Source organism: Trifolium pratense, linkage group LG7 (genome assembly GCF_020283565.1).
Source record: "Trifolium pratense cultivar HEN17-A07 linkage group LG7, ARS_RC_1.1, whole genome shotgun sequence".
In the NCBI taxonomy this organism is placed as follows: Eukaryota; Viridiplantae; Streptophyta; class Magnoliopsida; order Fabales; family Fabaceae; genus Trifolium; species Trifolium pratense.
This window is the reverse complement of record NC_060065.1, coordinates 55,868,390-55,880,400: the sequence shown is the minus strand read 5'-3', so window position 1 is coordinate 55,880,400 and position 12,011 is coordinate 55,868,390. Positions and strand designations below refer to the sequence as shown.

At 34.4% G+C, this 12,011-nt stretch overlaps 2 protein-coding genes and 1 non-coding gene across 3 annotated transcripts; 2 read left to right on the top strand and 1 right to left on the bottom strand.

Annotated features, from left to right (window-relative positions):
• Window positions 1-1,965: 1,965 nt before the first annotated feature.
• Window positions 1,966-5,518, top strand: LOC123894071 (protein FAR1-RELATED SEQUENCE 6-like). The gene is made up of 3 exons (XM_045943949.1): window positions 1,966-2,136; window positions 3,079-3,644; window positions 4,878-5,518. Coding segments are annotated over exons 1-3 (762 nt in total). The 5' UTR covers window positions 1,966-2,135; the 3' UTR covers window positions 5,073-5,518.
• A 1,444-nt stretch (window positions 5,519-6,962) lies between these two features.
• On the top strand, window positions 6,963-7,034 carry TRNAT-UGU. Its single transcript has one exon. It is a non-coding gene; the product is annotated as a tRNA-Thr (tRNA).
• Window positions 7,035-7,251: 217 nt separating this feature from the next.
• Window positions 7,252-10,837, bottom strand: LOC123894070 (serine/threonine-protein kinase-like protein ACR4). Its single transcript, XM_045943947.1, has one exon. It carries the CDS (start codon window positions 10,192-10,194, stop codon window positions 7,432-7,434), a length of 2,763 nt encoding a protein of 920 aa, XP_045799903.1. The 5' UTR covers window positions 10,195-10,837; the 3' UTR covers window positions 7,252-7,431.
• Between the last annotated feature and the right edge of the window lie 1,174 nt (window positions 10,838-12,011).

The window sequence follows — 12,011 nt, the reverse complement described above, 5'->3', positions numbered from 1 at the left end:
GAGATGTGATTCGAACTCCGACCACTCCACTTTGTCAAATAACCGATTATCCCAAAACCTTAAGGTGTTAGGATAGAGCCATATAAATGGTTTTATATTATTTCTAATACGTCCCCTCACGCAAGAGCCCACTTGGACTTGAAGCGTGGATAATGCACAGGTCCACCTACCATATGCTTAAATTCCACTTTTTAATTAGAAAGTGAGGGGAGCGGAGATCGAACTCTAGACCACTTAGTCATAGAGGCTCTGATACCATGTCAAATAACCGATTATCCTAACACCTTAAGGTTTTGGGATAATCGGTTATTTGACATGGTATTAGAGCCTCTCCACGATCCGTTGGGCCACCTGTTATCAGATTTCCACTATCGGGCTACCTACCGTTTATATCCACGCATCAAGCCCAATAGTGTTGGGCGTGAGGGGGTGTGTTAAGAGTCTCACATCGGTTGCAAGATGACCTGAATGAATGTTTATAAGCAAGAGGCAATCCTCACTTTACAAGCAGGTTTTGTAACGATGGGTTAGACCAAATACTCATTTCTAAGAATTCATTTTAAGGTGGAAATTATAGCTACTAGGCTACTAGACAAAAAAAAGAAATTCTCCTCTTTTTTATTTCTTTTAATGGTGTAATAATGCCAAAGAGGTTAGAAAACTTGAAAGGAAAAAGCAAAGTGTTTATGTCAAACAAATATTTGAAAACGATCGACTATCTTTCTGAAGGTGAAAGTACATTTCAGGTCTGGAGTATCCAAAAACAGAAAGGAAATGTGATGAAATGTTGTCGTGTTTTTGTCATCTGGTAGTGTCCATTAATATGCAGTACGTAGTTTTTAGGCACACACACAAAGCATATGTCAACGTAAAAGGATGCTCGTGTGTGTGATGCCATATATTTCAATTTTGCACGTCATTGTCCTTTTGGTTTGGTTAGTTAGGCTCTCAATTTGGTGACGGATGATAGTGACCAATAACCATTTCATTTTCTAACTTAAATGTCTCCATGGTTTACTTAAAATGTTAAGAAAAATAAAAAAACTTCAAATCTATTTACTGGACTTAACAGTCCATTCAAAAAAATAAAAAATAGATAGTTGGTATATTATTAACTTATAGTCGATGCATTTAATCATTTATAACGAGTAATTCATAGTTTATAATCAATAAATTAGTTAATTGTTCCGTAAATTTAGTTTAGTTGATAGGAGGATCATATTATATATGTAGGAGTTGAGTTTGAACTATGATAGAGCTTCTCAGTGTTTTTGCCTATGTTAGACAGCTTCGGAACATATGTTCCAAAATAAGGCGTTTTCGGAAGATATATATGTTGTAAATTAGGCGTTTTTGAATTATATCTTCCAAACCTATTTTAATTTTGGATTGTATCTTCCAAAACATCGCAGGTCCAAAATCAAAGGTATTTTTGGGGGCATGTAAGCAATTCAGACGGCCTAAAGAGCAATTTTCAATAAAAAAAAAGGAGATTTACTTTTACCACACTACCCCATTTTTCGCATGCCCTACAAAATTACCAAAACACCCCCGTCCGGTACTTACGTAATGGATTCAACGTTTTAAATCTTGAAAATTTTCCGGTAGGAGGATGTTTTTTTTCTCAAAAATCTCATTTTTACATGTTCTCTACTTAAGTAGAAAATGAAAAAATTTCATGTTAGGGGGTGTTTTTTTTTCCTTCTCAAATTTCACATTTTTATAACGTCCGCTAACTGGTAAAAATCTTGAATTTCATGTAGGGTGGTTTTTTCTGAAAATTTCTCATTTTTATAATTTTCGCTACTTAAATAGTGGAAGGGTAAAACTGGAAACTCGTAAGGTGCGTGAGAAACTGATGGTTGGCAAAAGTAAATTTCGAAAAAATGATGCAGGCCCATATTGATATTCCGGGTTGAAAGCCCATGTTTAGAGTGTTGACATAAGGTACACAGAAAGCTTCATACGGCTTTCCATACCTGAATCCTCTCTCCTCTCTGTTCTGTTTTCAGTTTTCACAAACACAACACAACTGAATCTTCTCTGAACCAACGAAACACAAAAACAAAGAAAAATAAATTTATTTATTTTCAAAATCACCAAATCTTCCAATTTGCGTCACTCTCATTTTTCTCAGTAAGTTTTTTCTTTTTCACACTTTTCTCTCTCTCTTTTTTTTTTTTTTTTTTTGTACAATTTCAATTTCGATTTTCAATTTTAGGGTTTTCACTTTCTTTTCAATTACTGCATTTTCAGTCTTGTATCGATGCTATTCAATCTCTTTTCTTTCTATTTGTTTATACAATCTCAAACGGAATTAGCTAAGTAACTCAAAATTGAAGCTTTTTTCTTTCTTTCTTTTAATGTATTCTGATTTTATCACAATTGGAGCCTCATTAAACCCATGAATTAATCTCATTTTGCTTGGATTAGAGATACAGATATAATACATTACGCACTTTTCTGATGTACCTTATTTTTTTGAGGTTATTACTGTTTAATTTTTGGGGTGTAGCTTCTTATGATATCACGAGTGTTGTTAAAAGGGCTAATCAAATCAATATAAAGATTTTTTCTTCCTGTTTTATAATTGGTATGCTTGTTAACACATGGATGGGTTAGTGGTTTCATAACCCTCTGATTCCCGGGGGAAGGAGCCCCCGGTAATCTAGAATTCGGCCACGAGGTAAGTAAAGTATGGCCAAGAATTGTTCCCACCAGGAATCAGACTCGGGTTCTCCCGAACAATTCGTCCTAAGGGGGGTGCTTATTAACTACCTGAGCCCAATGTCTTGGTTAATTTCTGGCATGTTTTGTTTGACTGTGTAGCGTAATTCGTATTTGATTCACAATAAGTGTGAATAAATTTTGCTTGCTTCTTTTAGAAGTAAAATGGTATTTTGTGTCATAATGTTGTAGTTGTTGGTTGCACTATCTTTTTTCTTTGTTTGAGCTGGAAGAAATCATGATTTAGGCATATTTATCATCACTGAAAGAGTATTTCAATGATTTTATGTACTACTATGCTGAGTATCACCTTACAATGAAAATCTTATAGAAAATCTTTTGTTGCTGCAGTGGAGTTTGAGATTGATGATAACACCAATGGTGAGCCAGTAGGAAATGCTACTATGGGAGAGGTTAGTAGCAGCATAGCTGACAAAGACATAGTCGACTGTAGTTCTTTGGATCCAACTGATGAACAGGATCAAGATGATAATATGACTCAAGATTCTTCTGGAGCCGACCAAATACCATCACCAGTTCTTCCATTATCGGTTGTGAGAATCGAGGAACCCTATTTGGGTCAGGAGTTTGTATCGGAAGCCGAAGCCCATGCATTTTATAATGCATATGCTACGCGTGTTGGATTTGTCATACGTGTAAGTAAGCTCTCGAGGTCAAGGCGTGATGGATCTGTTATTGGACGGGCTCTTGTTTGTAACAAAGAAGGTTTCAGAATGCCTGACAAGCGGGAAAAGATTGTAAGGCAAAGGGCAGAAACAAGGGTTGGTTGCAGGGCAATGATAATGGTGAGGAAATTAAATTCTGGTTTGTGGTCTATAACAAAGTTTGTAAAGGAGCACACACATCCTCTGACACCTGGAAGAGGCAGACGTGACTTCGTTTATGAGCAATATCCGGTTAGTTCATGTTCTTTCAATATTGATAGGTGGTATTTAAGTATATATTGTTATATTTATTATGTTCATTCATACTTTATGCTTAATGGATTAGATTGTTACTCACACCGAGCCATTAACCGTCTTTCTGGCCCTTAAATGGCTGTACTTTTATTTTTTACAAAAAAATAAATCTAAGTAGCTATTACAATTTAAAGGATCTCATTCCTTAATTTTATTAAGATGTTCATCAATTATATCTAAGCAGGACTTTCAACGTTTTATATCTATGCCTATTGATTTCAATTTAAATTGATGGTTGAGTGTCTATATATCAATCAATATACATAGAAAATAGGCAAAAATATTCCAGAAATCCCGACCAGGTCCAGCCAAGCCACTATGGGTTGCGCTGTCCAACAGTCCATATCTACTAATTCTTGAGTTTGGTTTCCTCTTCATTCCCCTCACTTGTATTTTCTGATTCTCCACCTTCCTCCAAAAAATAAAATAATTGAATTTCAATTTTCTTCTCTTACCTTGCCTGTCACCCAATGTACCTCCGGTACAAAGCATACCCCACGAACGATGATAACCCTTCCAAGTACTGTGTTATCACCATTCAAAATCACTACAACAACAAAAATCAGAGAGGAAGAAAATGTAAAATATGCAGAGAAACAAAGCAGACATTTTTGACAACACAACACTCCCATTTATTTGGTTTCAGTTTCCCCCTCTCCTTCTTTACATCTCAACTTTCCCTTCCTCTCAAACCCCCTTCAGATATGATTTCCTTATCCCTCTTCCCCCTTTATTCTCTTCCTCATCTCACCTCAATCCCGGTTCTTCTTTCTCTAGGGTTGACAAAAAGGAGAACTTGGAAGAGGTATATCGAAACACAAGGAGACATAATATGGTCATTTAATCTCATAATCCCCTCACTGATTTGTAATGCCCACATCAGCCCTTTTTTATACAGTGTAAATATTTTGAAACTTAACGAACCAATCCGGTGAAAAAAAGTTATAGGACTAATTTCAAACTTTAAATTAAGTTCAGGGATTACTTGAGTAATTTTGCCTGAAAAATATTTTGACAACATATCCCTGATTGAGCGTATATCCATGTATTTGTCTCTTTGAGACCATTATGTACGGTAACTTGAGCAATTCATGTATCATGTATCATGTATTTGGCACCACTTTTCGGTTTTCTCCTTTTCTCATGTCTTTGTTTTTATGCAATTTCCAGAGTGGACATGACAGAGTTCGAGAACTAACTCAGCAGTTGGACCTAGAGAAAAAGCGAACTGAAACCTATAAAAGGAATCTTGAATTGTTATATGAGTACATCGAAGAGCATAATGAAACTGTTTCAAAGCAGATACAGCAAATAGTAGAGAGTGTGAAGGAGGTGGAAGCCAAAGAACAAGAGAATCCTAGATAGTTTCAATTCTCTTTTATCATCTTGACTTGTAATTCTTTCTCACTGGATGAATGGTGGTAGATAAATTGTGCAATAGCCAAATATATAATTGCTGACTTAGATATCTGGTTCAGTCCAGCTTTAGGTGTCAAGGTGAGTTTCTGTAGTACAATTTGTTAAGTTCAATGGAGTTCAATAATTCATTGGATTGCTTTATATGCTTTGATACTTTAGTTGTTAGAAGAGACTAGTTCAGTCAATGTACAGGTCATTTGAGTACATAAATGGCATTCTAATGCCTTGATAGAATTTTCTTATTCCATTGTTAATTTGATTTGTGGCTGCCTTTATTTTCTTTTTTGTTTACAATAAAGCCCATAATCAAAGACAGGACCTCTAACATGCTATCCAAATCCCTCACCATTAGACCAATTTTTCTTTTTCTATCAAGGTTAAAACTTAAAACATCTTCATTGAAATACTAACTAGAAGTAGACAAAAACTATAGAAGTAGGTTTACCAAGTCAAAATTAATATTATGCACAAATTGTTATAGAAAATTTCTTTTGATATCCTGGCAACCAATCAAAGGATAGAGAGGATCCATATCCCTTCTTTCATGATCAATAGACAATTCACAATAGCATAGGAGAGTTGAGAATGCACAATCATCATTCCTTTTATTCAATTATACTCCCTCCAATCCTTTTTATATGATAGACAATTTAATAAAAGTTGATGTATTTAATTTATATTATAAATCAAATGCATCTTTTGTTGACCAATATCTCTTATAAAAAAGATCAAAGATAGTATTATGGATCATTTTTGACTTTTACGAGCACAATTTTGACTATATAATATAGGTCTCAGTTTGTATAATTTGACCTATAGTTCATAGGTCAAACAATTGATAATTGATAAGCAGAGATGATACTCAAATTGGAGTTAGCATCATTGCGAGTTGGTTTTTAGAGGATTTTGGAGGATTGCGTTCATATTTTGAGATATGGTTAATATTTTAAATTAATTGAAAGAATAAATAATATAAGTGATCATATAATATTTCAATCACACTTAGATTATTTTTTAAAAACCAATATTTTATAGTATTCTTAATTTAAAAAGAAAAATAAGTCATTCTCTCACCTTCCCTCAAAAAACTCACTTGTAAACATTAACTCAATTGGAAGTTTTTACCAGCACGTGTTGTGTCCCATTTTATTTAAATTTGAGTGTAAAAACCACATTTGAAGACAAAGGTTATAAATTTTAACTCCAGATTAGAATCAATTCTAATGAAGAATCTCCCCACAAAATATAACAAAATTACTTATAGCTCCTTCAAAATGAACCCAATCATTCATTTTTTATTTTTAAACTCAAAGGACATTTTGGTAAATTTTTTTTTACTAAATTCTAATTCTATGCAGGGTATCAAGCTCCATAACATCATGCAGTAGCAAGTAGCAACAGAACTCCCTTTGAAGGGAGGGATGCACAGATTGAACTCCAATAGGGTAAGAATTAATGAGCAGCATTAGCCATCCAATTTGCTACCATGTTAGCCTCCCTATAAATATGAACTATGCGCACTTTCCAATCTCTGTCATACCAAAGACGTAAATTTATTAGACCATTCTATAATATAGATTATGATCGTCACATTGTTCAGACATAAACTGAAACAATAATTATTGAATCACACTCCACCATAATCTAACAAAAGTCATGTTCCCAAACAACTTTCACTCTGTGATGAGACCCCACATTCCATAGAGTTTTAAACGGTCCTAGATTAGGAACAAAGTAAGGAATGTAAACTCAACTATGTGACTAGATGATAATAAGAAGACGTAATTGGCTCTTATTCTAGGTTTATTATACATTGAAGTAAAAATATAACAAGTTGCCCTTATAGCTCAGTGGTAGAGCGTCAGTCTTGTAAACTGAAGGTCCGCAGTTCGATCCTGCGTGAGGGCATTTCTTTTTGCAATTTTTTTGCCTTAATAAACTTGGAAGAAAACGCTTTAAAATCAACAAAATTTAATTTCAACTTATTATTTGTCACTTAGTATGTTGTCATAGAAATTGACAAAGATAATACTACGTTTTACAATCAATAAAATGAGATGATAGTTACATTACATAAAATACATGATTACATCCTAAGCTAGTTGGCATCAAAGAATCTAAAACATAGCTCTCAAAAGATACAAAACTAAATAATGTCACAGTTGGATTCATAATCAAACAAAAAATTACATGCAACACTAAATTAACGTAGCCACTAACATCATCATCATTTTTGCAACAAAAACTAAACCATGATGTTTTGTTTTTTACTACATGATACAAATCTTTGCTTGATAAAAAAAAATTAGAAATTGTGTTGCAAGAAGAGTCTCTCTTGTGGAGAAGCAGGACCAATCTCTTCTTCAAGACTTCTCAAAACATCACCACCTCCACCAACAACATTACCATAATTTCTTCCTTCAATAATCTTCACTTCAACATCACATTCTGATCCTGAAGATTTTCTCCTTTGAGATGAAGTAACACTTGGAAAAGTTATCCAAGAAGGTGCTCTAAACTCAAATCTTTGATCTTCACCTTCAACTCCATCGGTTTCCGAAGCCGACCTATTCGAAGACCTTTGAGATGTTTTCTTATGCATTCTATTACTTCCTAAAACAACTTCAGTTGGTAAAATTGGTTGATCAATACAAGGACTTCCCATTAACATTGCTAATGCTCTTTCCAAACTTGTTGTTACTTTGTCCATTGAAGGCCTATCTTTACCTCTCATTCTCACACATTTACAAGCAACATTTGCTATTCTTTTCAATGCTTCAATATCAGAAGGTTGTTTCAAACAAGGGTCTAAAATCGAAGCTATATCGCCCGATTTTATTAATGGAACTGACCATTGAACAATGTTACCTTCTTCATATTGCATGTCAATAGCTTTTCTACCACTTAGAATTTCTAATAGTAGAACACCAAAGCTATAAACATCTGATTTTGTTGTGAGGTAGTGAAGTCTATAGTATTCGGGATCAAGATAACCGAGTGTTCCGGCCGGTAACTCGGCAAGTGGCGAGCTACTATCTGTCGGACCGAGTAACGATAGACCGAAATCCGAAACTCTAGCATTGTGTTCTTCATCAATGAGTATGTTTGAAGATTTGATATCTCTGTGAATCACGGGCGGACATGCGTAGCCGTGCAAGTACTCGATTCCTCGAGCCGCTTGGACTGCAATTGTTACCCTTCTGATCCAATCCAATTGTTCTTTCAACTCTTTACTTTTGCCATGGAGGTGTTGATGCAATGATCCATGAGCCATGTACTCATAAACAAGCAGTCTTTCACCACCTTCTTCACAATAACCTAATAGGTTGAGCAAATGAGCATGGTTCAATCTAGAGAGCAAATCAAGTTCAGTGTGAAATTCTTTAGAATTTTTCTGCATGTTTGGAGACATGATAGCCCTTTTAACAGCAACAACTGTTCCATCTTTGAGAACACCTTTGAACACACATGAAAAACTTCCTTTTCCAACTATGGATTCTTCTTTGAAGCCACTAGTTGCATTTTCAAGTTCCTCATAGGTGAACTTCTGAGCCCTCCTTATCCTTAACTCCTCTGCATCCGGTCGAATCTTACCTGTCTCCTTTTGAACCGAAGAACCAACATTGAGTCTCTTCACCGAGTTCAACGCTGTTGTTGAACACTCACAACCTCTTAGCTTGTAGCGAACGTACATAACGGCGGTTATAGACACAACACTAACTATAAAAATAGCAAATACTATCTCAGCAACAACAACTATCAATTGCATTGACCAAAATCTTTCATTTTTCTTCCCATTAGCAGCATTGGATGAAGAGGTAGAACAATTTGAGAAGCATTCAGGTGAAGAACAAACCGAACAATTATATTCACACAATATATCAGATTTCAAATTGCAACCACTTTTCTGATACATTTCATCAGGACAAACACTACTGCAAGGAACACAAAGGTGAGAATTTGGATCCTTACAAATTAGATCACCCTTTTGTTGATCCTTTTCAATTTCATAGTAACCAGGAGAACAAGGTGTAGACAAACACTTTCTTGGTGAAACAGCCAAAGGAACAGAAGTTGGAAATCCAACACCCCAACAAATAGGCTCAAGAGATTTTGCAGCAAGAATTCCACAGGTAAAATAGTTACCAGCTGCAATTTCAAACACTTTAATCCCTTTAGGAACTTTTGTACTTGTTTTCAAACTTAACCCCCAACAAATCACACCATGATCATAGCTCTTAATACCACAGGCATGAAACTTACCTCCAACAACAGAAAGCATAGGATCATTTGGTGCCAACTCAACCCTACCACCTTGTCCTTGATTAGGAATCAATGAAATTTCTTCCTCCATATCCAAGCTTCTTCCCCAACAAACAGTTCTAGAATTCACACCTTCCAAAATTCCACATACATGATACCCTCCACAGGACACCTTCTGAAACCTCATACCCTGTGGAATCAACCTAATAACTTGACTACTAACCTCATCACCCCAACAAAAAACCGTCCTATTCTGCGAAAAAAGTCCACAATTGAACTCCGAACCTGCCGAAATCGATTGAATCTGTCCATCAAAAACATAGTTCTTTGTCATGTTATAGCCCCAACAATCAACATAGGAAATGTTTCTGAATCTTCCTGTCAAAGGCTTCCTCAATCCACAAACATGATAATCGCCGGCACTGATTTCTAAGTACTGAGCATCTTTAACCATAGGTTGTGGCACACCCATTTCTATATGGCTACTACTCCCCCAACAATATGGTTGATTTGAACTCATTAAAAGTCCACAAACAAAACCATCACCAGAAGTTAAACCTATGAATGGAAAATGAGATGGTGTTCCATAAACTATAGCTGAGTTGAATCCATAACATGTAACTGTGTGAGATCCATCTGATTTCAAACCACAGAAAGCAGAACCTTTATCTCCATAAGAGACAGCAATTGATGACATGGAACCAAGACTTGTAACTTGTTGTAACCATAACCATGAAAAAACAACAACCTTAAATAGTATAGTATTCAAAAGGTAGGTTAAGAATTGTTTTTTTGAGAACCCCATGATACCTAGAGACTCAAAAACTATTTTTTTATAGCTAAAGGTTAAATCTTTACCAAAAATGTTGGTTGGATTTGAGACAACATAAACTCTTGTTTGTTTCCACCTTTCATTTCATGAATAAAAAATACCTATTGATTACTCAACAAGAAAAGTCTAACAAATACATCTACAAAGATGTGATTTTTTCTCACAATTTTTCATTGAGATAGCAATGTAGAAGAAAAGGACTTAAAAAAATCAGAATCTTCATTATGGGTTTCTAGGCAAAAAGCAAGGATTTTTAGTGGATCTTTTGTACATTTTGGATGATGAAAAGAGAAAGTTCCACACTTTTTGATGATTTGTCTAGAGAGGTGTAAAGTAACTAAACTTACCAAGAAGAAAAAAGCAATTAAGCTCCAAGTTCCAATTCCAATTCAAGTGAAGCTATTGTCTTTTAGTTTGTAATGAGAATGAAACTCACATTTTGTAAAAGTTGGTAAAATAAACTCTTGTTGCACCATTTTTTTTTTTTTTGAAGTAGCTAATAGATTTGATTTGGTAGTGAAGATAGAAAGTATAGTAGAAATGGATTGTTGAAGGGTGGTGGTGTTGAGTTACCGGCAAGGACAAGAGAGAAAGAGTGTGCAATAAATGAGTTAAAACTACTAGTTATGAAAATGGGGTAAGTGTAGGTGGAAGCATTAAATGTGAAAGTTAATGCTTGTTGATGTTTTCATGCTTGGAATACTGCACTCAACAAATTTTTACTTTCATCAAAAAAGAAAATAGAGGTGTATATATCTAGATTCAGCTACTATGAACATATGGGAACAATTACAACCTTTGCACTAAAAAACATTTGAGTCCCTACTTCATTTCAATCCTTTATGTTCCTTAGTTGGTTTGTAGTTAATGATGTTTGTTTTTTCACACTGATTTACATAAACTTTATCACTTTTTTACTTGCATTTTATACTACTACTAGATTTGTTATGTTTGTAATGTCCTTGTAAGCTTAATTTGTTGGTAGTAACATCGTATTTTTATTTTATTTTTGGAATCTGGTCCACTAGACCGTCTAATCTGGTTCGGGTTAGTTCTGAGATTAAGTGGTTTCAGCCCCTCCCGATCGCAGTTGCGGGAGATTGAACCGTGATCCTCCCTACTAAGTCCAGCGTCAATCACAGCTAAACAAAGTAACAATTGGTTTAGACATCACATTTTATATGCAGAAGTCGAGTTCGTTTATTCACTTTAAAGGTTTGACCAAAAAAAATATTGTTATGTTTTAAAAATATTTATGTCAAATTATTGAATTTGATAATTATCATTCTAGACTATTCAGGTTTGATGAAGTTGACAACTTCTCTTCATCTGTCATCATATGTCAATGTTACATTTAATTGTTTTTATTAGATTTTGTACAAACATGTAATTATATTTATCATATAGTTAATGCATGATAATATTATTTCTTAAAGTTTATTTAATCTCTTTTTTTTCTTCAAAGAGATATCGGCAAATGTTCAGATGCAAAAAAAAGTTATATATTTATATTCGTACTACAATATATCAAATGCCCGTGCAATTTTTTATCATCTTCTTTGATGTACTTACTTAACATTTTATTTACTCTTTCTCTTTCCTTTTACTTTTTTTTTTGTAAGTTTCTCTGACTAACCCAAAAAGTCAATAAACTTTATTGTTTTATTTAATGAAATTTTTACTCATATTTCTGTTATGCCTTTGATATTTTATTTTTACACATAACATGTTTCTCAATAATTTTTTTGAACAAGAATGTTTCTCAATAATATCATTGAAAGTGCAAGTAG